Raw genomic sequence first — 26538 nt, forward strand, 5'->3', positions numbered from 1 at the left:
CAAAAATGTAAATACTTCAATAACGATATATTATAACTGAACGATAATTGACGAACAGTGTATAATTTTTGTTCTTATTCATATACAAAATATTAATTGTAATATTCTAAATAGTGAAAGCGAAACATGTGCGTCAGACGAGCAATAAATATCGTTTAATACGAAATCTGAAGAAAGGTTCTACATCGATTTTGTAATCAATGGATAACGTATTTATAAGCAAAAAGCAAATAATGTTTTCATTGATATTAAAGAGCTTAAATACGTAATGTTTTTACATGAAATCAAGATCTAAATTTGTTTCATAATTCAAAAGAATGAAAAAATGTACATATGGTAAATATAGGCAAGTTTGAAATGACATAATTTCAAATACAATTTCAAGTGACGTGTTATTTCATTTCATCATTATATACATAATTTTTTTTAAATCTATAAATATTTTTGAAATGATATTTAAAACTTTTTCAAATAACATATTATATTTATTATAATTTAAATATTCTCCTAATGATTTATCAATTTTATTCGAAGTATATTTTGTTTTACAAGATCCTCGATCTAAAGATATATTATAAAACCGAAAATATAATAATTATATTTTTTATGTTAAAAATTAAAATATATAATAATTTTGAAAAAAAAATTAATGAAAATGCGTTTAATTAAGATCCTGTATTTTTTTTGTGATTAATTATGACAAAATTAGATAAGATAAATAATGGAAAAAGGACATATATAGGAAAAATTAAAGAATTAGTATTATCTGTAAAATCCTATAAATTAAATATATAAAAATAGAGTAATAATTAAATACAGTGCCATCTATTGAATACTTTATCTTACCCTATCTTTTAAGAAATAAGAAATGTCTTTGACATTTAAGAGATAGCGCTGATAGTAAATTCTTATCCTATCTCTATCCTTCTCACATTATCTCTACATATGTTTTATTTATGGCATTCTGGTGATAGCATTGATTCCAATATTTTTAAACTAATTCTTCTATTGCTCTTCAATTATTTGCCCTTTTTGTTTATGCGATCTATCATTCTATCATTAGATCTAATTAATCCAATTAATCTAATTAATCTAATTTCGATATCTGATTAATTTTATTGTCTTTTTATCTGTTCTATTGATTAAAAATTTTAACAGAAACTATGCATTTGCATTCTTATATATCGTTTTATTATCGTATATGTAGCATCTTCGAAGTGATAAAAGATATTTTGTTCTTCTTGTACATTTTTTAGTCTGTGACTTTGAATACTTCCTTGCACATTCTGTTATGCTAATAATAAGTCAGAGCTTTGAGAATCCAAACATGAGATGGCACTGATCTTTGAAATTTTTTTATAGCTGTTTCATTTATCAACTTAATGTAAGTAAATAAATATTTATTTAAAAATTCATAAAATATAAAAAAAACAATCATATCACAAAAATATCACAAAAATTATGTAATGTTGATAAAAACTTATTCGGAAAATAAAAAAAAAAACTTAAATTTGTATGCAAATATACTAAAACAAAATACTCGTAGAAATATTAGAAAAATCATAGAAAAAAAATTTATTATATATAAAAAAAAAAAGATTAAAAAAAAAAAAGCTAAATAAGATAAAGATATAAAAATATATTTAAAATATTTAAAATATAAATGGAAAATATAAAAATGAAATAGTATATATAAAATATATTATGAAATGTAAAGATGTAAAATATATAGTATATAATATAAAATATAATATAAAATAAATAATAAATAATATATAAATATTAATATATATAAATATATAATAAAATTTATATATGCAACATAGAAATACAAAAATATATATATGTATATATAGAAAAACTATAAAATATATATATTTTCCTATAAATATATATAAAAATGAACAGATTCCTTACATAATTTTAATATATACTTGTAATATAAAATTTACAACAATAGAAATGACAGCAAATGAACACGTTTTTTATTTCACAATTTAAAAAATTATAATTAAATGAATATAAAAATATTATAAAATATTATAAAATATTGTTAATGTTATTTATGTTTAAAATATTGAAATAAAAAGAAATTCATATTTATACGTATTGACTTGTACATATTGACCGTCATATTATATGCATACTTACGATATAATATTCAGAATCAATTCACAACTGAATTTGTTGTTTAATTTTATTTTTCATAATGTATAAATTTCATTCCTATTTTCACTAAATTTGTTAATAAATTTCCAATATTTTAATTTAAACATTATAATTTAGATTATTTTCGAACAAATATTGACTAATCTTTCAATTACGAGGTAGTGTTCTATGGTTCTAAGAGAAATTGACTTGATCATCTGGATGTTATAGATATTTATTAACTGCTTTAATTAAAATGTAAGATAATATTTATCCAATCTTCATTATTTTTAATAAATCAAAAAATTTTTTTGTAATATGCGTGTTTACGTATGTATTCATGAAATATGTCGTTATATATTGTAACCCAATTTAATAACTGAATTTTAGCTAAAATATATTCTTTGTTATTATATCTTAAAATAAACAAAATTAAATTAAATTAAATGTGTAGAATATAATTATTGTATAATATATTGTGATATGTGTTTATATAAATATAAATACAAGAAGAAAGAAAATATATATGTATATACTATATGCACAGTGAGTACTTATTAAGTGGTTAGTATATCTGACATTGAAAATTATTCTACTTATAATTTGATTGTGAATAAGTTTTACTACAAATGTATGATTTTCAAATAAATTTACATTGTAAAGTTTTAATATTTTAGAGTCAAAGATGCCTGGAGAACCATCTATGAGTGGAAATAAGAGCTCTGGAAAAATTAAACGCATTTCTATTCCAAGAGTACAGAGTAGCACAGATACAGAATTGCAATCACAAAGTGGATCTACTCCATTACAACCAACTGCACTTCACTATGCAGCATTTCGTACAGATCCTGATGAAAGTGTATTGCCACCAACTTTAAGATGTCGACTTTTTGAATTATTTCAACAAATAGAAAAAGAATTTGAAGTTCTTTACACAGAAAATTTAGGATGTATGAATATTAATTTTTTTATATAATATTTATTATAAAATATTATATTATGTATATATTAAATTCAAATTCGGAGAAAATATTTTTTTTCATTAGGAAAACAACTTTAAATTTAATTATTAATTAAAAATTATATTTATTGATCCAGTACAAGAAAAAATAGATACTCTTAGTGAAAGACTTGAAAGAGAATGTTATGGTTCTGGAGAACGGAGTTTACCTCTTGGAGATGTTGCAGACTTTCCAGATACAAAAGGTCTTTCCAAACAAAAATGTAAGAATGTTTAAAATTAATAAAATATGATAAATAATAATTATTTTAAAAATTTCTCTCAATTATTAAATTAGATTATTATATTTATGTTTATAGCTATGGCAGGAAACTCAGCACCAAAAACAAAAACAACTTCTAATAAGTTAAAAGCTCAAACTAGTAAAATAGTTTCTAGTTTTAAAACACCAACAATGACTTGTAGTATGCAAAGAGAATATTCTGGACATCGAGATGGTGTTTGGGAAGTTTCTGTTGGAAGATCAGGCCAAATTATTGCTACAGCTTCTGCTGATCACAGTGCTAGAGTCTGGGCTGTTGATAGTGGACGTTGTTTATTGCAATATATTGGTTTGTTTTTATTTAAAATTTTATATTTTTTATTGTAATATAACTTATTTTAATTTATTTTATTAAAAAATAATATTCTTATTATTTGATAAATTAACATTAGAAATATTATTATTATTTTTATATAAAATTTTTTAAGTTTTATATATATAATCAATTTTAAAAATTTTAATTTTATTTTTACTTATTTTATTAATTTCAATATTACATTTCAATTGATATATTTTTGGAATAAATATGTACTAATATGTATATTTTATGAACTAAAATAAAATTTTTCATTTTATAGGTCATTCTGGTTCTGTTAATTCCATACGTTTCCATCCTACCAAAGAGTTAGCACTCACATCAAGTGGAGATAATTCTGCTCATGTATGGCAAGCTGCTGTAGATTGGGATTTACCTAAAAGACAGAATTCATCTGAAGAACTTTCAGGTTTGAGTTCTGATAGAAATCTTAGTGGAGTGATTGTTTTAAATGAAGAGCAAGAAGAACCTCCTACATTGAGGTAAGGATTAGAAATTAATTTAAATTTTATTTTTCAATCTGATTTTTAATTTATTCATTGTATTTATTTTATAAATATTTTAAATTAAAATTGATCTTTTTTGGATATAAATAAAATTTATATCAAACCGTAACGAAAGATAACGAACATATTGAAATAATTTATTTGTGTTTTTGTGAAATATTATAGAACTCCAGTACGAGAATTATTAGGTCATACGGGTGTCGTTATGGCCGCAGATTGGTTACCCGATGCAGAACAAGTGGTTACTGCTTCTTGGGATAGAACAGCGAATCTTTACGATGTAGAAACTGGAGAAATTATTCATACATTATGTGGACATGATCAAGAACTTTCTCATGTATCAACCCATCATACACAAAGACTTTGCGTGACTTCAAGCAAAGATAGTACTTTTCGTTTGTGGGATTTTAGAGAATCTATTCATTCAGTTTCTGTTTTTCAAGCACATACCGAGTAAGTAAATTCGATAAATCGTCATTAAATGAAATAATTATTATCATTTTAAATGCAGGACTGTAACATCAGCTGTCTTTACACGTGAAGATAAAATTGTTTCTGGTTCAGATGATAGAAGCGTAAAAATATGGGAATTACGAAATATACGAAGTCCTTTAGCTACAATTCGAGGTGATAGTGCTGCTAACCGATTAGCAGTATCAAGCACTGGCATTGTTGCAATTCCACATGATAACCGACAAATTAGATTATTTGATCTTAGTGGTCAACGATTAGCTAGATTGCCTAGAACTAGTAGACAGGTAAGTAAAAGTTTAATTTTAGCTATACATATATATCCTATAAAATTGATTTTAGGGACATAGAAGAATGGTCTCATCGGTAGCTTGGGCTGATAGTGGTGTCTATAATTTGTTCTCTTGTGGTTTCGATAGATTAGTCCTGGGATGGAGTATCATACCTCTTAAAGAATGTTAATATATATATTATAATATGTACATTATAAATATATTTATTTAATTTAGTTTAATGTAATGTTAAAGTAAGATTATAAAATCAATTGAAAATTGAAAATAAATAATTAAACTAATTCTAAAACTTTAAAAATTGTAAAGGAATAGTTAGATATACACTTGTACACTACCATGCCTATTCCCAAGATGATTAAGGATTCCAATTTTTTATTATTAGTAACCACTGAAATAATACAATATACATTAATATATGTAATCTGCTTAAATACAATAACATAAATAGATATATGAAAATGAAATTTCTTACCTGAATAAGCTGTGAGTAAACAAAGAATAATATATCCCAATATAAGTAAATAATGAGGTGTCAGAAAAATATGTCCCCAAGTAATTTCTAATAGCCCCAACAGTATTCCAGAACCACCAATTATTAAAGCTTTCATAAGATGTATCACACTACATGTATTTGGATTGTTTGGATAAAAATACCATTTAAATTTGGTCAAAAAAATAACAGTAAAGACGAAACTAATGAGCGCAAAAACGGTACTGAATATTATTAAATAAAGATTACAATTTCGATTAAAATTAGGTTGAAATGTTTTCCAATATTGAACATATTCATTATTATTGTTACATAAAAAGAAATTTCGAAAAGATTCAATAAGGCATAGAATTATTGCTAGTTTCCAACAATGTTTTATTTCGCAATTATAAAGCAAATGTCTGTATGCTTGTCTTTTAAGTAATATTAAATCAACTAAAATTATCACTGAATCGTATTCAATATATTTATCAGCCAAGAAGCCACATGTTTCCTAAAATAAATAAAAATCAATTACTAATTAAAAGAAGAAAATATTTTTCTATGTAAAAATTATTTTATAATATAGAATTTATAAAATTTCGGGAATATAGATAAAGTAAAATACAATGATCATAAATTTTACTAATAAAATATTTGTTATTAATATATAAAAAAATAATTTATAATACAGGAAAATTTATGATACAAGAAAATTTCTGCAAATTATTGATAAATCATAAAACATGATATTATTTAAGCAATAAATAAAATAATTATGAGAAATTAGTAATCAAGATAAGTATAATATTTTTATTGATACAAAATAATCAAAGGATAAGACAGCAATAAAAACTGTCATACAGTTAATAATTTAAACATTAGTATAATAGTAATTATTATTAATATTATTATATTATTATATTAATAATTATTAATTAAATTATTAATTAAATATTAATGTATTTATCAACACTGCACATTATCAAGGATATATTATTTATATATAGAAGTTGAAAAAAACATTAAATGAAATGATAAAAAAAGAGATTGGAACTTATAAAAAATTATAAATATATATCAATGAAACCTTGAAACATAGTAATTTTTACAGATAAGAATAAAGCATTCTATTCATTTTGATATATATTCGAATTTTATAAATAATTAAAAACAATACTTCATTGATTTATAACATTTTTTTCTTCGAATGAAAAAGGTTAAAATATAATTAAAAAATAAAATATAATTTAAAATTGTAAAAAAGAAATAAATTTGTATAACATACAGTTAATAATTTAAACATTAATTTAAACATACACATTTTAAAAGTTTTAAAACATTTGGAGAGTATTTTCTGTAAAGTTCTTCTATTTCAGTACCACAATTTACACATCGATACATTATTAAATCAATTATCTTTCTTTCATATTTTGTTTTTTCTTCAATAAAATTATCTGCAATTAAATACATATAACCTAAAAAATAATATAATTTTCTATACCAAACCTAATAAATATATATATAAATGCTTATTTTTATTTTGTTTACAAATTTTTGAAAATTTCATGAATATTCGAATAATTATATGAAGAAATGAAAATTATATTATTATATTAAATATTATTTTGTCAATAAATTAGATAGATCGTTTCATTTTTGTTTTTATAAAGAAATATGATATAAAAGAATATGTTAATATATAATTTAGTACGATAGATTGCATATTAATATTCTGAATATTGTTTGTGAATAGTAATATTCATATATATATATATATATATAATATAAATATAAATATATAAATATATAAATTATATATAATGTAAAAATGCATTTATTTGTTTTATCTTAATTATAACACTTATTAAGATAAAATATTTAAAGTGAACATAAAATACACATTTATTTCAAGGATTACATAATTGAAGTGAAAGTGAAATACATTTTTATAAAGTAGGAAATGGATACAATCATTCAGTTGTCTGGCGAAGTTTATATCGTATAAACGTTATGGAGAAAAATACTATTTTGCTTCCAAATGGAGAGTTAATGCCAATAATTGGTTTTGGCACTTGGCAGGTAAAATTCTTCTATTTTATATCAATTTTTTATATTTATATTTTTAATAATTTTTTAATAATTTTTTTTTCATTTAATGGAATGTCATATTTTTTATAATAAATATATTTTAATGAATATTAAAATTAATTATTTTATTCTAACAATAAAATAAAATTTGTTCGAAGTAAATTCAAATTCGTTCAAAATAAAAAATGAAAAGAATAATATTGAATATAAAAACTATTCTATAATATTCTATAATTGTATTTATTATATTAATTCTAATATACACGTATATTTAAAGAAATTTTGTGTTCCGAAACTTATGTTTTATTATTTTAATGAAATAATGTATCAATTAATATTAAATGTTAACATGCATGATAATTTTGATATAAAATTATTAAAAAATAATAAATGATCGTTATTTATATATAATTATATATATATTAAATTGAAAATAATAGATAATAAAAAATTATAAAATTAAATTTCTTAGCAGGACTTTAACTTCTTGAAATTATAAGTTTTTTTGAATTTTTTAAAAAATTAATTGTTTCAAAAAAAATAAAAAATATATTATATTTAAGGCACAAGAAAAGGAATTGGAAGATGCATTGAACATTGCTTTAGAAGCAGGATATAGACATATTGATACAGCAACGTCGTATGAAAATGAAAAAGTAATTGGTGACGTTCTTAAAAACTGGTTTGATTCTAAAAAACTTAAACGATCTGATATATTTATTGTTACGAAGGTAATATTAACGATAATTCATTATATCATATTTATAATTTTGTAAATGTCTTAAAATATTTTTATATATGTATAATAATCATAAGATGGATGTGATTTTAATAAATAAATGTTTTATAAAATTGATAAGATTAATTGTCAAAAAATTATTTATTATTAAAATATAAAAGATTATTAAAAATACATATTTTTTGCACTTATAGCTTCCTGCTGTAGGAAATAGAGCAGAAGATGTGGAAAAATGGATTAAAACATCATTACAAAATTTACAATTAGAATATTTAGATCTTTATTTGATTCACGTTCCGATTGGTTTTGAAAAAGTTGGGGATATTTTACATCCTTTTGACGAAAATGGTCAAATTAGACTTGATAATAGTACAAATCACGTAGAAATTTGGACCGAAATGGAGAAACAAGTGAAATGTGGCCGAACTAAAGCAATTGGATTATCAAATTTTAATATTTCTCAAATCAAGCGAATTTTAAAAAACACGAAAATGAAAATATCAATGCTGCAGATTGAATTGCATGTTTATTTTCAACAAAAGGAACTGGTAAAATCTTTTTTTAAATCTTTATTATAGAATTATCAACAATTTTATTTTATAAAAAAAATAATATTTTTTTAGGTAAAATTTTGCAAGCAGGAAAATATTCCTATAACGGCTTACTCGCCACTTGGCTCACGTAATCTTGTTAAATTATTGAATAAAACAGAAGAAATTTCAGATATGTTACAAAACGATGTAGTAATGGAAATAGCAAAAAACTATAAGAAATCGTCTGCACAAATTTTATTAAAATATATTGTACAAAATGGAATCGTAGTTATCCCTAAAAGTACAAATCCTCAAAGAATTAAGGAAAACATACAACTTTTTGATTGGGAACTTAATCCGGAAGATATGAAAAAATTATATAATCTCGATCGTGGTGAATCTAGTAGGATTTGTGATTTAAAATTTTTTAAGGGAATTGAAATTCATCCCGAATATCCTTTCTAAATTTATATTATATTATATTATAATATTATAGATAGTATGATATATATTTAATTATTATTAAATATATATATTTAATTTTTATATGCAATTATGAAATATAAATAACAATAATGATTTATTTTACTCGGAAGATGTATTTTTATAATATTATGTAGAAAAAAGAATAATTTTATATAAATAAATAAATATCTATTAATTTTGTGTGTGCTTTAAATTATTTAAAAAATTATAATTTTAGAAATATATCAAAATAATATTACAAATAGCAATGATTAATTTTCATCGCGGAAAGGTTAAAATCGTGGATGTATGAATTTGGATACATGGCGACATATTTGTATTAATATTTAATAGGTGGCACATAACTTATAAACATATATGGACTGAAGATATTAAAATCTAGTTAGAAATCTCGTGTTCGATAATAGCACTATATGATATTATTTTATCTCTATCTTAACTCATACATATTTATAGACACAATTTCAGATACTTTGAAGTAAAGATAAAATCATTTATGTGATATTGCATATGATCAAAGTAATGACAGAAATTTTCAAAACAATAAATATTTATGTTTAATCAATATTAAATCTGAAATTTATATTTTATCTTATTTTATGTTAATTTAATTTTTTCTCTATTAATTTGTATTTTATTTTTATAGTTTTAAATAGTACTCATTATGATATATATTTTGAAAATTATAATTTTTATTTTTTTAAAAAAATAATAACAACAATACATAAATATTTAGACAAAAATTATTTATAATTATATTGTATAGATTTTAAAATAATATAGTTTTTTAAAATTTATTTCTTATTCTATTATAATTTATTAATAAATTATTTTCTTTATAATACAATCGCTATAATACAAAATAATATATCGCAATAATACAAAATATTAAATATATTAAATTAATACATATTTATTAGAAATTTAAAAAATATTAGTAATTAATAATTCACAAATGATATATTTTCCGTTATTTTATTCTTACTTTAGTTTGACTCATAATTCTTTATATATGAGTGCTATCTATAAGTATATAGTTTAAGCCTATAATAATAAAAGATATATATACACATAAGTATTAAAGTTGTATTCTCAATAAAGTGGAATATATGTAATATTAATATCATGTAAACTTTTATATAATAATATATTAATTATATTCAAGTTCATAAAAAAATTAATTTCGTTTTTTTATAATTTTTATTTTTAATTTTAAATTATGATTTGTGATAATCGAAAATATATCTTTTTCTGAAATGTAACTTTTACATCATATATATATTAGGTTCAAGCTCATGTTTAATAATGTGTTGTGTCAACAATAAGAACGCTTTTATAATTATTAAATAACAATTTATAATGTTTCACACATAAAAGGAAATTAATTAAAGGTAAAAAATTGTTATTAACAATATAATTTTAAATAATTTTTATCTAAATTATATTAAATATTATATTAAATTATTTTAAGATTATATTGCCACTCCCTGACACCTCATTTATGTAGTTATTTGAAATATTTTTTTTATGTATAAGTATATTTTAAATTTATTTTATAAGAAGGAAATTTTTTTGGCAAATATTTTTTTAATTTTATGTTTTATTGATGAATTTTTATTTTCTTAAATATTTTGTTTTATTTATATATAATTAATAAAAAAAAATTTATAATAAAAAATTCAAATAAATTCAATAAAATTCGATTTTAAAAAAAGAATTGAAATTAATTAAAAATATTTGTATTTTTTATTAATGTAATATTGGAAAGTTAAAAATATAAATTTGGATAACAAATTAAATTTTTTTAATTTAAGATACATATACGAAGTATGCCATTCATTCGTTATTTGACATTTATCACGTTAATTTTTATGAATCCAAATAATATTTTATATTAAGTTATATATATTTTAAAAATTATATTTTAAAAATTTTATTATAAAAAAATTTATTTATTTTTATTAATCCATTAATCAAAAAGTTGTATATTATATTATATTATTATATAAGTTGTAATTATATTAAAAAATAAAAAAAGTAGTTTTCAAAATTTTTATAAATGCATCATAATTTATTTTTATTTTATTTGAATTTATTAATTACAATTTAAATTGTAATTATATAGAAAATTAATAGTGTTTTAATTTTATAATAAAAGATTGATTTATTTCTAGGAAATTTTTATAACAATTATTTGTACATTATTATATACATATATTAAATACATATAAGACACAATTGTTTATTTAAATTTTAAGAAAGTTGATAATAAATTAATCAAAATTTTATATTATATTATATTAAATATTAAATATATTAAATATTAAAAAAATTTATTCAAGAAATCAAAATAATATATTAATGATAAATATAAAAAAAATTTTAATATCTAAAAAAAGATAAAAATTATAATTAATACATAAATTATTTGATAAAAATAATTAACTTAATAATATTTTATTTCAGATTATAACTAATTTGAGTAAACTTAATAATTTATTACTTATATTAAAATAATAATAAGTAATAATGCATTGTGTACCAAAGATTTTAATATATATTTATATTTTATCATATAACACATTTGCACAAAATATCTTGTATGAAGAACTATATCAACATTGTCCACAACATTGGATAAAATTTCAAGAATCATGTTATCGTTTTATAAAAAGTCCTATTAAGGAAAGACAAGATGCTAAAAGAAATTGTGAAGCCTATCAAAGTGATCTTATTACAATTAATTCTTTAGAAGAACATGGATTCATATTATATCAATTATTATGGCAAGATCCACAACATCGTAAATGGTATACTGGTATAAAAAATCAAAATGGAAATTGGATAAATGAAGGTGATAATACTCAATTAGTAAATATGGATAATGCATTTTTACCTGAACCATTTGATTCATTTGATAAAGATTATTTAATATATTCTTATAATAATAATTTACAACGTTGGGGATTAGAAAAAGTAACTGGTAAAGAAAAACTATTATATATTTGTGAAGCACCAATTTCTAATTTATATAACTTAATAGATGATGATCGTACTTATCAATATGGTATTGAAATTGATAATCCTAATGAAATACCCAGAGGACCATATTTTATTAAGCAACCTACAGATAAAGTATTTGATATGTCAACAAGAAAAATAAGTAATGATGTTTCATTGAGCTGTTTAGTAGGTGGTTATCCTACACCAACATATGAATGGTTTAAAGAAGATTATGAAAATGATAAATTGATTGCAACAAAAATAGATCCATTAAATAATGTTAGATATACAGTTAGTGGTGGTACTTTAATTATTTATGAACCTGATCAAGTAAGTATTTTAAATTTTAATAATTTAAATTTTATTAAAACTTATGCGAAATAAAAGAAAATTTTATTTAATTATAATATAAATTAATTATTTTTAGACAGAAGATAGAGGTTCATATCATTGTAAAGCAACAAATAAATTTGGTACAATCATATCTGAAAGTGTAGAATTGTCTTTTGGATATATTTTAGAATTTAATTTAAAGCGTTCAGAAGAACGCGGAGATCAAAATTGGGGTAAAGCTGTATATTGTGATCCACCACAACATTATCCTGGAGTAAAATATTACTGGGCACGTGATTATTTTCCTAATTTTGTGGAAGAAGATAAACGTGTTTTTGTTTCCAATGATGGTGCACTTTATTTTTCTGCATTAGAAATGATTGATCGTGGCAATTATTCTTGTAATGTTCAAAGTGTTGCTTCTGATACTGGTCGTAATGGACCATTTTTTCCTTTAAGAGTTGATCCACATTGTAATTATCTTTTTCTTCTGTGTATAAGTTATTCTTCAATCTTTGCATCAATTATATTTAATATTTTTTTTATGTTTCAGCTTCTTTTCAGCAATTAAAATTCCCTAATAATTTTCCAAAAGCATTTCCAGAAGCTCCAATTGCAGAAGAGGAAGTTAGACTTGAATGCATTGCATTTGGATAGTAAGTTCAATTTTTTTTTTAAACTTGATTTATGATTAATAATTTTATAGATATATGTATAAAAATTTATATCAAAATTAATTCTAAAATAATATATGATTTTATTATATAATATATTTTTTAATTTAACATAGTCCTGTTCCATCATACAATTGGACAAGAAGAGGTGCACCACTACCACGTGGAGCTTACACAACTAGTTATAATCGAGTATTAATAATTCCTAAAATACATGTTGATGATCAAGGAGAATATATTTGTAGAGTTTATAATGACAGATTATCAATTGAAAATTCTGTAACGCTAACTATACAGGCAGCTCCGAATTTTACAATTCCATTAGTAGATAAACATATGGATAATAGAGGAGAGTTAACTTGGACTTGTGAAGCATTTGGAATACCAGATGTAACTTATAGTTGGTTTAGAAATGGTGAAATATTAAACATGGAAACGCTTTCTTCTGAAGATAAAGATCGATATTCCATACAAGACAATGTTTTAAGTATAAAAAATTTGGATCCAGAACGAGATCAAGCAATGTATCAATGTCGTGCAAAAAATCAATTAAAAACAAGATATTCATCTGCACAACTTCGAATTTTATGTAATTATTATATTATAATATTAAATATTTAATAAAATTAGTTTAATATAAGTATAGTGTTAAGTTAGAATTTCGAAAAATATTAAAAAATAAATATACTACAAAATTTATCAATACATATACACACACACACATATATATATATATATATTTTTATAAATGATTTTGATTGTTTTTTAAATAACAGCATTAAAACCATCATTTAAAAAAAGACCTATGGAACCTGAAACTTATGCAGCAGAAAAAGGTAATATTACAATTATTTGCAATCCTGAAGCTGCACCTAGACCGAAATTTGTTTGGAAAAAAGATGGAAATGTGATTGGTTCTGGCGGTAGACGAAGAATTTTAGAAACTGGTAATCTTATAATCAGTCCTGTATCAAGAGATGATGAAGGCACATATATTTGCACTGCAACTAATCAGTATGGAAATGATGAAACTCGGGGACGGCTAATAGTATTACGTAAGCCAATATATTTTACTTTATATCATTATTATTTTATAATACTATATATATATTTAAGATATTGATTTTAATTAAAGGTGGTCCACAATTTACGGAAAAATTACCACAACAAATTACTACGGCAGTTATGCAAAATCAAACATTGCGTTGTACGGGAGAAATAGATGAAATGCTAGATGTAGCTTATATTTGGAAACATAATGGTTTACGTATTCGAGATGAAGATTTAATAAATAATCCTAGGCTGAATATTAATGGAGAAGAACTTAATATAATAAATGCTACATTTGCAGAAGCAGGAGAATATGAATGTATAATTAAAAGTGCAGTAAGTGAAATTTCTAGTAAAACAATAGTTACAATAGAAGGACCACCAGGACCACCTGGTGGTGTACAAGTTAAAAATATTGTAAAAACTTCTACAACTTTACGTTGGACTGATGGTGCTTTCAATGGAAAACCTATTACTATGTATAGTATAAGTGCGAGAACAAATTGGAATCATACATGGTTTATTATCATAGAGAGTATGTATAATATAATTATTTATAATTTTTAATTTTATAAATCTTTTTTAATAAAAATTATTTATACAAATATTATTTCAGACATAACTGCTATTGAAGTAGATAGATATAATGGTAGAAAGGAGGCTTATTTGGAGAATGTTTTAAATCCTTATACTACATACGAGTTTCGAGTATCTGCTTTTAATGAATTAGGATATAGCTTACCATCATCACCTTCCCCACAATATAGTACTTCACCAGATAAACCAATGAAAGTTCCATTTAATATAGGTGGAGGAGGAGGAAAAATTGGTGATCTTACAATAACATGGAATCCTTTACCACCATCTGAACAAAATGGTCCTGGAATCTACTATAAAGTTTTTTGGCGTCGAAAATATCACGAGACTGAATTTCAATCATTGTCTTTAAAAAATTATGGTAATACTGGAAGAAGTGTTGTTCCAATACAACAACAATATTATTATACAGAATATGAAGTTAAAGTTCAAGCAGTTAATGCATTAGGTTCTGGACCAATTTCTAATGCAGTTACAATATTTAGTGCTGAAGATATGCCTCAAGTAGCTCCTCAACAAGTTGTTGCACAAAGTTATAATAGCACTAGTTTGAAAGTTAGTTGGAAACCAATTGAAGAGACGCGTGAAAAAATACGAGGCAAATTGATAGGTCATAGAATAAAATATTGGAAAGAAAATAATAGAGAAGAAAATGCAGTATATTATTTATCTCGAACAAGAAGACCTTGGGCACTTGTAGTTGGTTTACAGCCTGATACTTATTATTATGTTAAAGTAATGGCATATAATTCTGCTGGAGAAGGCCCTGAAAGTGAAAGATATTTAGAAAGAACTTATCGTAAAGCACCACAGAAACCACCATCTTCTGTCAATGTATATGGAGTAAATCCTTCAACAGTTCGAGTTGTTTGGCGTTATGTACAACCAAGTTTAGAAGAAGAACCATTAATAGGTTATAAAATACGTGTTTGGGAGTTAGATCAAGATATGAGTACTGCAAATGATACTATTATACCAGGTGGCTCAAAATTAGAAGCTGATATTACGAATCTTAGTCCTGGAAAAGCATACCATTTACGTGTACTTGCATTTAGTAAAGGAGGAGATGGACGTATGTCAAGTCCAACTCATACATTCCAAATGGGTGATGCAGCTGCTTTTAGAAGTAGTGCTTCTAATAAGATTTTGAATGCTGCTTTAGGCATATCATTGTTATTATTATTAAAAATTTATGAATATATATAATATGACTATACTTTTTATACAATGCAGATTCACAAAGTAATTATAACAGATTAAAAATATATATAATTATATTAAATATTTTTATGAAAATCTAAATAAATTAATACGCGATTATTAATTTATCAAATAATATTTAAAGTGAATTATAATACTATTATTAATTAAATTTTTTTGCAATGAAATCTAATTGTCAGTAATATAAATAATTAACATTGCAACATTTCTAAAAGAATAACACTATATTAAAGTTACAATTGATTATTGCGAAATTAAATATTGTTCAATGCAATATCTTATGTTAAATAAGTAGATAATAATTATCAATTATGATATTAGTATGATATTAATATGAACGAATGTAAAATATCAATAATTTTTTAAATTTTTATATTTTTTATAAGTATAGAAAAAATATTTTCCAATTATAATTCATTTGAAAATATTAAGAAATTTAGTATTTAAATATAACATAAATTTTTATATAGATTAACATTATTTTATAAATTAATTAGAAATTATAAACAAAAGATTTTTGTAATTAAACATTTTTATACAATATCTATCCGTCCATAAATATCCAAATAATGAAATGTAAATAATAATTATCATATATAATATTTTTTAATGTTATATTCTTGTGTAGACAATAATAAAAAACTTAATTTTCAATACTTTATATATAAAAATTTGTTATTCAATTATATAAAAAGATAATAAGTTTATGTAATTATATCTTTATTGATGTAAGAATATCTAGTTTGTGAGAACAGAATAGATAATTTTTTATATTCACATTTTATACAATCATATTATATAATCATATTAATAATAAATATCTTGTACATGTTTTTTTTACAAGAAAAGATGATTTATTTTTCTTTTCATCAATCAAATTTCCTATAATTGAAAATATATATATAATTGTACATAAAATATATATTTTATAGTTAAAGTATAGTATAATTTTATATAGTTAAAATATAAAACAATATACATACAATAAAAATAAAATTTGAAAAAAAAAAGATAAAATTATGAAAAATATAAAGTTATTAATTAAACCAATTTGATTTTTCATTATTAAATTATTATATATTAGAAAATGACAAAAAATTACATATACAAATATAATTTAAATATAATATTAAATTAAAATATAATTTAAATTATATATGAAATTAGTTTAATTATTATATATTATATATTATATAATCAGTATTATTGGAGATAATAATTTACTATTATGTTTGTATTTATATAGTACTTTCATATATATATAGTTACATAAATTTAGTTTAGTGTAGAGGTTACGAGAGATAATAGTTATACGTTAAGATAATGTAGTTTAAATTCATATAGTATAATTCTAGAAACAGATGATTATTTTAAAAGTACAAATGATAATTTACTATGTGAAAAATATATGTATTCTATAGAGATAAATCTTATCTTAAATTAATGTCAATGACTGTGAATTGTGAATAATTTTCAGAATTTAACAGAAAAATATTTTTCATTGTTATTTTGTAAAGTTTTACTTTTAAAATTAAATATGTTGCGATTTGCAAGCCGAAAATTACGTTCAACTCAAGTGTTTAATAAAACTTTAAAATTAAGTACTAAACAAACAAGAAATTTAAATCTACTTGAATATCAGAGTAAAGAACTTTTAAGAGATTGTGGAGTTTCTGTACAAAATTTTGCTATTGTAGATGATTTAAATAAAGCAAATTCTGCTTTACAAAATTTACGTTAGTATTTTTTTTAATTTTTTGCATTTAATTAATTTATCATTTATTTAACATTAATAAATTATAAGAAATATAAAATTGATTGTTTATATGTTTTTTAGTTTAAAGTTTTTAAAATTGTATTATTATTTCATATTGTGTAATGTATATATATATTAATATTGTGAACATTTATTTTGTAAAAATTATTTATTGTACTAATTTTATTTATTTTTATAGATGCAAATGAATATGTCATAAAAGCTCAAGTATTAGCTGGTGGTCGTGGAAAAGGATGGTTTGATAATGGTTTCAAAGGAGGTGTACATCTTACAAAGGAGTAAATATAGATATTATAATATCTAACATAATAATATATTATTTATATATATATATATATATATATATATATATGTATATATATAATATTGTATTTTAATGTTAAATATTTTTTATAGCCGTAAAGCTGTTATAGATGTTGTGAAAAATATGTTGGGTCATCGTCTTTTTACAAAACAGACTTCAGAAGATGGTATATTAGTACAAAAGATTATGATAGCAGAGTCTGTAAATATTGCACGTGAAACATATATTTGTATTCTTATGGATAGACAACATAATGGTCCTGTATTAATAGCTTCACCAGCAGGTGGTATGGATATTGAAACAGTTGCTAAAAAAAATCCAGAATTAATAAAAACAATACCTCTTGATATATATTATGGAATTGACGATGAAATCGCTAAAGATGTTAGCATATTTCTTGGTTTTATGGATCCAACAGTACAACAGAAGGCAATATATGAATTAAAAAATTTGTGGAAACTATTTGTAGATATTGATGCCTTACAAGTTGAAATTAATCCATTGGTTGAAACTACAGATAACCAAGTTATAGCAGTAGATGCAAAAATATCATTTGATGATAATGCTCAATTTAGACAACAAGATTTATTTGCTTTAGAGGATAATGATATAAAAGATCCTAGAGAAGCAGATGCATTGCGGTTTGATTTGAATTATATTGGTATGAATGGCAATATAGGATGTTTAGGTATGCTTATATATATATTTATATATATAATTTATATATATAAAATGTTAATAATATTTATAATAAGAAAGGAATGATAATTTTATATTATTTAATTTATAATCTTTAAAAATTTATATAAATGAATTTATATAATGAACAAAAAATTATTGCTGACTTTATATAACTAATATAGAATTCAAAATTATATTTAGTTAATGGTGCTGGTTTAGCTATGGCTACTATGGATATAATTAAATTGAATGGTGGATCACCAGCAAATTTTTTGGATGTGGGTGGAAGTGTTAAAGAAGATCAAGTTTATCAAGCATTTAGAATTCTTACTGAAGGTATGTACTCTAATAAAAATTGAGATTGTTTTTTCTTAATATATTTATTCTTTATATTATATTTTTGTATAATTCAATATTTTTATTTTAATAAAAATTATTAGAGCAAAGATAGTTAAAAATATAGAATAAAATTTTTTTATTTTTTAAAAATTTATTAAATTCCGACCGCTAATTTTTTTATTTTTCCTATTATTATTATCTATATTGTAACAAAATGTTTAAAAAAATTCTGTTTAAATTCATAAAAGTATATAGGTTCATTAATAATACTATTAAATATTATTTCCTTAAATATACATTTTTTTGTAAAAATAATTTTGAATATTTTGTTTGATATCTCTAGATCCAAAAGTAAAAGTTATTCTTGTAAATGTATTTGGAGGTATTGTAAATTGTGCTACAATAGCAAAAGGGATTATTGCAGCATCTCATAATTTACAACTCAAAATTCCACTTGTCATTAGACTAGAAGGTAATTATTTTTTCGTTATTTATTTTATAATTTTGTTTTAATAATTATATAGAATATTATTTACTTATTTATTTATTTTTTGTTATATTTTTTTATAATTTAAAAATTAAATATTATTATTATTATTATTATTATTATTATTATTATTATTATTATTATTATTATTATGTAATTTAATAACGATTCCTTTGTTGTTTTTAAAATAGGTACTAATGTAACAGAAGCAAAGAAACTTCTTGCAGAGAGTAATTTATCAATTATAACAGCTAATGATTTAGATGAAGCTGCAAAAAAAGCAGTTACTTTTGTGAAAACATAAGTTTATCAAGTTTCTTCTGAATTGAGTTTTTTAAGACTGGGAAGCTTTGATTTAAAAATATTTATAGATGATATTAAAATATTTCAAAGATTAATTTTTTTTTACTTCGTTTTAATATTGTTTATTTTAGTTTATTATTTATAGATTATTTGTTAATTATCTTTTGGTTGTATCTTTTTTTATATGCTTGCAAAATGATAATCCATATATGAAATTCATTGTATGAATGAATTAATTAAATATTTTGTTAATATTAGTAAACATTATTTTCTCCTTATATTCCAATATATATTATATTCCATTTTTTCTATTACGTTTTCATAAATAAATAGTCTGATATAGATATTATTAATTATAATTATAATTAATTATAATTAATTGTATGATTTTTTTATATTTTATAAATAAACAAATGGAATATCTTTATATATTATAATTACTTAAGGAATAAAATATAGATAACAGAAATGGAATTAGAAAGAAAAGGGATAATAAGAGAAACAGATAGATTGATATGTGTATGTATATATATATATATATATATATATATATACAGAGAGGAAGAGAGAGAGAGAGAGAGTTTGTTCGTTAGAGTGGGAGGGTGTTGAAGACGAGGGGATAGCTATTCTCGGAGTTCGTTCGGTATATTTTCCCTCTCTTCCAAATTCGGCGGCGGTAAAACGTCAGTAAACCTTTCTAAATCGCATTGAACAGTACAAAGTATTTCTTCTCTTTCTTATATCATTTGAATTTGAATTGTTTTGTATGCATGTAAGGTGTATCAAAAATATGAAAGTGTAAATCACATTTGAAAAAGAATTGTTAGAGTGAATATATATATTTATATATACGTATACTTTACTAATAATTCCACTTTATTCTATATATAAAGTAGTGTATAAAATATTTGTATAGCAATGTTTATCGCTTAAAAAAAAATATAATCAACGGATTTTATTCTTTACTTTATATATATATATAGGACGGGTTAGTATAATAATCATAGTCGATTGGAATATGATTTTATGTAAAAAAATAAGAAAAATTTGATTTTTTCGTTCGAGACTTCATTTTTGAGAAAATCAATTTTGAAAATCGATAAATGATAAAAAACGCGAATGATTGACAAGTATGAATTTGTTATAATATGATTCATAATTTTTAACATTGAGAATAATATGATTCAAGTAATAGAAAAATCTTTTTAAAATATATTTTTTAATTTAAAAAATATTTTTTTTATTAATATAATTTATTTATTTATTTTTTCTTATCGTATTATAACTATTATTGATATGTTGACATTTTCAATAATATTTATCTTTTTTAAAAGTTCCAATTTATCAGCAATTCTATAATTTTTCAATCTGACCGTCACGTGTATTAACAATCTATATCATTTGAAATTCTTATCTATTTACTTTAAATGATATTAATTTACTTATAAATTGAATAATTATACGAAATGATATTTATACCTCATTGGTTTAACAATTGAGAATTAACATGTCATCAATGTGTAAGATGATTTTTAAATCGATTGATAAATAGTAAGACAATAGATATTGAAAAGTAAAATTCATAAATGATTGATTCAATTTAAATTATGAAGTGAAATCAAGTAACATAATTATGAACGTTACGTTTCTTATTTTTTTACTATATTTTTTTTCCATGTGTTGTGTTTGACAGTTAAATTTCATGAAATATGTAATATAACAATATTTTTTAATGACAAAATTTCTTTTGCATATAAAATTAGACCTTGAAAAAAAGCATATATATGTATCTATTCTAAAAATACTTTGACTCTAATGCACATCCTAATTTAAAATATAGAATTGATTAATTTCCTATTATGTACATTTATAGAATTATTTATAATATTACATAATCTATTTGATTTATTAATATATATATATATGATTACATTCTCATTATAAATATTTTACCATTAAAATTATATTTATTGCCGAAATAAAAATTCAATTATAATGATTATATATGTATTTAATTCTTTACGAGTTTTATTCTATGGAATATTTGTTCTGATTTTTCGCTAATTACTATTTTGAATATATGCATTATCCAAATCTTAATTGATAAAACTTAACTTTGATAAATAATTTATTCATATTTTTTTCAATCATAATAGTATTCCTGCTTATCAATCTTTGTTATTTCTATCTTCACGATTCTATTTTTTTCTCGATTTAGGTAAAATATTTTTTCACCTATCTTAAAATATATTACAATTATAGTGATAGTGAATCAGATAGTGACGTGGTTAACACCGATCAAGTATCTTACGTGTACATCGAAGAATTGATTCATCTGGATTTTATTTGGATTCTGGTTTTCGAGGCATTCAGAGTAAAAATGTTACAAACGTAAGTTTTTATAATTTTATAGCGAGATAAGCTTTATTTTATAAATTTCTTTAATTTTTTTATATCCTAAATATCTTAAGTATCAAAATTTTGATATTGGAGTTGTCGTGTAAATAAAATATTGTTGTATAATAAAAAAATATTCGAAATAAATAGAAATTTTTGTTGAATCTCAAATATTTATTATATATTATAATGAATAAATTTTCTGTTTTCAAAATGTTACAAAAAATTACTTTATCCATCGTAAATTTGTTTCAAACAACAAGACGATTGTCATATTTATATAAACAATTCCGTCATTAACGATGAGTCAGAGTTACAACTTGCATAGGGTCACTTGTCAGACATAGAAACGCGAGAGTTAAATATGGATCAAACGTAAGCGTTTTGTCTTTGCTGATAAATATTATGAATATTGCATGATTGATGTCGTCTAATCTCTTTTTTTTTCAAGAATAATGATAATCATTAGACAATGATTATTTATTTACATTTAATTTTGACTTAATATTTTAATTTTAATCCATGATTTGATTTTGACTCTGTGGTTATGTTCTAAAAAGCTTTTGCCTTCTGTGCAAAGATTTTTTAATAATTTTTCTTAATAATTTTGTTCTTTCATTGCTCTCTCAATGTAATATTCTGGAAAGGGATTCTAATTATTCCAGAAGAGGTTGAACTACAAATTCAGGGAAAAATTCACTATATATACTTGTAGGAAATTCTGAAGATTTATAACGCAATATTATTAAAGCAAACAAACGATAATGATTAAATATATTCATTGTTTACTTTGTTAAATTAAACAAATCTTATAAAATCTTATAAAATCCATCGTAAATAATTATTTATATTATGTATCTATATTTTATTATTTTTAGGATATTTCTTCTACTCTTGGAATCAAATTTTTTTTAATAAAAGGATTAGAAAAGAGTGGAATAATAATAATTTTTTGCAATATCATATGCGTATTTCGGAAGATGTTCAGTTGCCAGATTTCGAAACTTTCTACGTTATTATTTCTATCATTATAGAATTAGTTGCAGCACGCGGTTGCTTGTCACAATGAAATATGCATTGAGTGGAATGAGTCAACTAAAAATGAGAAAATGAGATGTTTGTCTACATATTTTCTTCTTTTATCTCTTTTTTAAATTCTCTTTTATCAATACTTTCAGCAATTTCTTTTTTTAAAAGTTCAAATAAAATTAATTATGCATGCTATTAATTAATTACGAATTTTAAAAATATAAGTTTCATAATGTTCATATCATGTCATTATTACAACAAATATGTATACAAATCCATATACAAAACAGTAAATATTTCATAATTCCATAATCCTCATATCTGATGTTTTCAATAATTTCTATGTAATAAATAGATTTAATTTTAAATGAATCGTATATATTGTATAAGTCGTTCCCTTTATATCAATGATAAAAAAAATAAAGTGTAATAAATTAGTAATTCTCGAGAACAAAAAGAAAATTGTTAAAATCGATTTTGCAATTGAAAATAATTTATCAACAATTTATTTTGAATGATCAACTTAATTCTTGTTTGTAAGTTGGAAAGGAACGTAAGATTCGTGGCTAAAACTGGAATCTTTTCGGAAAAGGAAGAAGAAGGTGACTATTCCATGAAAGGAATCCATGCTGCGATACTTACTATATCGGATGTTATTCATTGCCTACGTAATATCAAGTATTCTTTTTAAAATTATTACTCAGTTATATGACATGTGTGCAAATATATTTGTATACACATATATCAAATCATTTAATCTCTTTTATTTGTGTGCATGATTTGTCAATAATTATAAACATGGGTAATATCGTGATATGCTTTTTCTTTCATTCACCTCTCATTGATCATCTTGCTAATAAAACATTGAAGGAAAAGAAATCATTGATATATCATTATATATATCAATTTTTTATTCTTTCTTTGATTAAAATTGTTTCGTGTGATAATAATATCTTATTTTCTCGAATAGAAATTGATAATTAATTATCTTGAAAAATTTTTAAAAACAAAATATCAAGATGACAAGAAGTCAATTATGATTTTATCTATGTTTAAAAATATCTACAAATATAATTATTAGAAGATAAAAATATATATGATATAATGTATATAATGTACTATATCTGAGATAATGAAAGTCGTTTATTCTGAAAGGAACATCATGTAGAAAAAAATTTTATTCCATATCTTCAATTTATTTTTCCAAAGAGGAAAATTGGTATTAAAAATATTTCTCTGTTATTTCAAGTAATAAGCAAAAATACCGCTTACAAAAGTCGCGTAGTTGCAAGAAAAATCATAACACGATATTCGATATTTTCCTCATTGTTGCATCGCCTAGCATTTTTGTCGACATGTACCACCATGCATACTGAATATAATATATATATATATTTGAAAATTATTTGATCATGTCAAAGATATCGATGCACTTTATGTTAAATTATATTTAAAAAAAAAACGAGAACATTCGATATAAATGCAATATAAATATATATCCAATACAAATATTCATTATTTTATTCTTCAATTCAATATTATTATTAATTTGAAAATAAAATGCAATTATTATAATTTTTTGAAATCAATTATCTATATTATATATTTAATTTTACGCAAAATGGATCAAATACCTAATGTGGTCGGATACTTTTGTGACCATCTTCAACATAAGAACACACACACCATACGCACACACACAAGAGAAGATAAAGTAGAAAGAGAAAAGTAACAGACTCGGGTAGGAGAGGGGAGGACATTGAGCAGGAACGTGTGAACGCACACAAGGTAAATACCACCACCATAGCGCTCACCTTTACCAATGTCGTGTCCCGTAGGAGCGAGCCGGCCGATAAAATGTGCGAGAACGATAAGTCAGTCAAGTGCGAGAACGCAGAGGAAGAGGACGACGACATGTACGAACAAGATTTGCTCGAGGATGCCCAATGGAAACGGACGCAGCAGAACACGTTCACGAGATGGGCGAACGAGAAGCTGAAAACGGTGAACAGACAGATCGATGATTTGGAATGTGATTTGTCCGATGGCCTTCTACTGATCAGTTTGATCGAGGTGCTCGCGCAGAAGAAGCTACCGAAGCACAGTCAAAAACCAGTGTTTAGATCACAGAAGTTGGAGAATGTGTCGGTGGCATTGAAGTTTTTGGACGACGAGGGAATAAGGATCGTTAATATCGGTGAGTGACCAATCGTATCTTTCTTTTCATTCTCTTTAATTCTCGTCCTGGCTTCGTTTCGTTCCCCGTTTTCGCGGTTAAAATCTATTCGTTCGAATCGCTACCGCCATAAAAAGTCTATCTGTTTCCTCTCTTCTCTTTGGAGGAACGAGGGAACGAAAAGAAACAAAATGAGAAGTAGAGAGAGGGGAAAAAAAAAAAAAAAAAATAAGAAAGAAGGCCAAGACGTTTCTTAGAAATTTAGTTTAGTAAAGTGAAATTCGAGGTAGATGATTTTTCTTTCCTTTTTTCATTGTGTGCATACATTTTAGTTATGTTATTTGAACGTGCAAAATATATTTTTTTAGTTGTTAAATTAACATGTTTATTGACTCGTGTCAAAGTATTAACATTGTTTGTTTTGTTCAAAATAAATATTTCATTGACATTGAATGTTTAATAGAAAAAAATGTATTGGATAATTTATGTTTTGATCACAATTATATTGTTTATATTGTAAAAATATGCTTCTGTATTATTTCATTATTGTAATTTATCACCTTAGTTCCGCGCGATTGTTAATACTGTTTATAAACACGCTATTAAGTAAGATTTGCTTGGAGCATAGCTTAAAATATCAGTTATTGTCGATTATTATCGACGAGACGAGAAAGTGAACTGGGAAATTATTAAATTTAAGAGGCAATTACGAGGTTCGAGTTGTAAAGAAAAAAATGATGTCTTTGAGAAAAAAATTAGATAATTAAAAAATTTATTCAAAAATTTCTCAGAACAATCTCGTTTTTGGTAAAAAATTTAAAAGACGAAATTA

At 22.5% G+C, this 26538-nt stretch overlaps 6 protein-coding genes across 13 annotated transcripts in view; 5 read left to right on the forward strand and 1 right to left on the reverse strand.

Moving 5' to 3' along the window:
* Positions 1–1249: 1249 nt before the first annotated feature.
* On the forward strand, positions 1250–5301 carry LOC122720085 (WD repeat-containing protein 37). Of its 4 annotated transcripts, none has more exons than XM_043946554.1 (8): positions 1250–1384; positions 2826–3098; positions 3247–3372; positions 3469–3720; positions 4010–4229; positions 4419–4706; positions 4765–5011; positions 5067–5301. In XM_043946554.1, exons 2-8 carry the CDS (start codon positions 2834–2836, stop codon positions 5184–5186), a joined length of 1518 nt encoding a protein of 505 aa, XP_043802489.1. In that variant the 5' UTR covers positions 1250–1384; positions 2826–2833; the 3' UTR covers positions 5187–5301. The 4 variants fall into 4 exon arrangements, with proteins under 4 accessions (XP_043802489.1, XP_043802487.1, XP_043802488.1 ...); XM_043946552.1 differs by lacking the exon at positions 1250–1384 and adding an exon at positions 2191–2712; XM_043946553.1 differs by lacking the exon at positions 1250–1384 and adding an exon at positions 2191–2694.
* LOC122720087 (protein ARV1) lies at positions 5270–6983 on the reverse strand. The gene is made up of 3 exons (XM_043946559.1): positions 6807–6983; positions 5490–6000; positions 5270–5405 (listed from the first exon to the last, which is right to left on the reverse strand). Exons 1-3 carry the CDS (start codon positions 6957–6959, stop codon positions 5290–5292), a joined length of 780 nt encoding a protein of 259 aa, XP_043802494.1. The 5' UTR covers positions 6960–6983; the 3' UTR covers positions 5270–5289.
* On the forward strand, positions 6582–9432 carry LOC122720086 (1,5-anhydro-D-fructose reductase-like). 2 transcript variants are annotated; one of them, XM_043946556.1, is made up of 5 exons: positions 6582–6705; positions 7447–7568; positions 8141–8308; positions 8511–8864; positions 8940–9432. In XM_043946556.1, exons 2-5 carry the CDS (start codon positions 7500–7502, stop codon positions 9312–9314), a joined length of 966 nt encoding a protein of 321 aa, XP_043802491.1. In that variant the 5' UTR covers positions 6582–6705; positions 7447–7499; the 3' UTR covers positions 9315–9432. The 2 variants fall into 2 exon arrangements, with proteins under 2 accessions (XP_043802491.1, XP_043802493.1); XM_043946558.1 differs by lacking the exon at positions 6582–6705 and adding an exon at positions 6829–6845.
* A 1275-nt stretch (positions 9433–10707) lies between these two features.
* On the forward strand, positions 10708–16274 carry LOC122719733 (contactin). The gene is made up of 8 exons (XM_043945812.1): positions 10708–10726; positions 11802–12668; positions 12766–13144; positions 13225–13327; positions 13462–13934; positions 14122–14400; positions 14481–14930; positions 15012–16274. The coding sequence occupies exons 2-8, from the start codon at positions 11865–11867 to the stop codon at positions 16196–16198; spliced, it is 3675 nt and encodes a 1224-aa protein (XP_043801747.1). The 5' UTR covers positions 10708–10726; positions 11802–11864; the 3' UTR covers positions 16199–16274.
* A 1357-nt stretch (positions 16275–17631) lies between these two features.
* LOC122719905 (succinate--CoA ligase [GDP-forming] subunit beta, mitochondrial) lies at positions 17632–20355 on the forward strand. Its single transcript, XM_043946155.1, has 6 exons — positions 17632–17949; positions 18169–18268; positions 18387–18982; positions 19177–19311; positions 19658–19786; positions 19993–20355. The coding sequence occupies exons 1-6, from the start codon at positions 17751–17753 to the stop codon at positions 20103–20105; spliced, it is 1272 nt and encodes a 423-aa protein (XP_043802090.1). The 5' UTR covers positions 17632–17750; the 3' UTR covers positions 20106–20355.
* A 678-nt stretch (positions 20356–21033) lies between these two features.
* The window catches only part of LOC122720045 (filamin-A), a 37604-nt gene continuing 32099 nt past the window's right edge, over positions 21034–26538 (forward strand). For all 4 annotated transcript variants that reach the window (XM_043946463.1, XM_043946465.1, XM_043946464.1 and 1 more), the window contains exons 1-3: positions 21034–21092; positions 22367–22495; positions 25369–25727. In XM_043946463.1, coding sequence (XP_043802398.1) covers positions 22485–22495; positions 25369–25727 — 370 coding nt within the window. In that variant the 5' untranslated portion in view covers positions 21034–21092; positions 22367–22484. The remainder of the gene's footprint in view (positions 21093–22366; positions 22496–25368; positions 25728–26538) is intronic.

Source organism: Apis laboriosa, unplaced genomic scaffold (assembly GCF_014066325.1).
Source record: "Apis laboriosa isolate Shangri-la unplaced genomic scaffold, ASM1406632v1 scaffold9_cov152, whole genome shotgun sequence".
In the NCBI taxonomy this organism is placed as follows: Eukaryota; Metazoa; Arthropoda; class Insecta; order Hymenoptera; family Apidae; genus Apis; species Apis laboriosa.

Excerpts from the sequence above, each read along its gene's own strand:
- LOC122719733 (XM_043945812.1), top strand. The coding sequence starts at position 11,865 with ATGCATTGTGTACCAAAGATTTTAATATATATTTATATTTTATCATAT. Across the intron at positions 13,328-13,461 it reads GAATGCATTGCATTTGGATA|TCCTGTTCCATCATACAATT; the intron begins GTAAGTTCAATT and ends AATTTAACATAG. Across the intron at positions 13,935-14,121 it reads TGCACAACTTCGAATTTTAT|CATTAAAACCATCATTTAAA; the intron begins GTAATTATTATA and ends TTTAAATAACAG.
- LOC122719905 (XM_043946155.1), top strand. The coding sequence starts at position 17,751 with ATGTTGCGATTTGCAAGCCGAAAATTACGTTCAACTCAAGTGTTTAAT. Across the intron at positions 18,269-18,386 it reads GGTGTACATCTTACAAAGGA|CCGTAAAGCTGTTATAGATG; the intron begins GTAAATATAGAT and ends TATTTTTTATAG. Across the intron at positions 19,787-19,992 it reads ACTTGTCATTAGACTAGAAG|GTACTAATGTAACAGAAGCA; the intron begins GTAATTATTTTT and ends TTTTTAAAATAG.
- LOC122720086 (XM_043946556.1), top strand. The coding sequence starts at position 7,500 with ATGGAGAAAAATACTATTTTGCTTCCAAATGGAGAGTTAATGCCAATA. Across the intron at positions 7,569-8,140 it reads TTGGTTTTGGCACTTGGCAG|GCACAAGAAAAGGAATTGGA; the intron begins GTAAAATTCTTC and ends ATTATATTTAAG. Across the intron at positions 8,865-8,939 it reads ATTTTCAACAAAAGGAACTG|GTAAAATTTTGCAAGCAGGA; the intron begins GTAAAATCTTTT and ends ATATTTTTTTAG.
- LOC122720085 (XM_043946552.1), top strand. The coding sequence starts at position 2,688 with ATGCACAGTGAGTACTTATTAAGTG. Across the intron at positions 3,099-3,246 it reads TTACACAGAAAATTTAGGAT|TACAAGAAAAAATAGATACT; the intron begins GTATGAATATTA and ends TTATTGATCCAG. Across the intron at positions 4,707-4,764 it reads GTTTTTCAAGCACATACCGA|GACTGTAACATCAGCTGTCT; the intron begins GTAAGTAAATTC and ends TTTTAAATGCAG.
- LOC122720087 (XM_043946559.1), bottom strand. The coding sequence starts at position 6,959 with ATGTATTTAATTGCAGATAATTTTATTGAAGAAAAAACAAAATATGAA. Across the intron at positions 6,001-6,806 it reads TTTTAAAACTTTTAAAATGT|GAAACATGTGGCTTCTTGGC; the intron begins GTATGTTTAAAT and ends TATTTATTTTAG. Across the intron at positions 5,406-5,489 it reads TTTACTCACAGCTTATTCAG|TGGTTACTAATAATAAAAAA; the intron begins GTAAGAAATTTC and ends GTATTATTTCAG.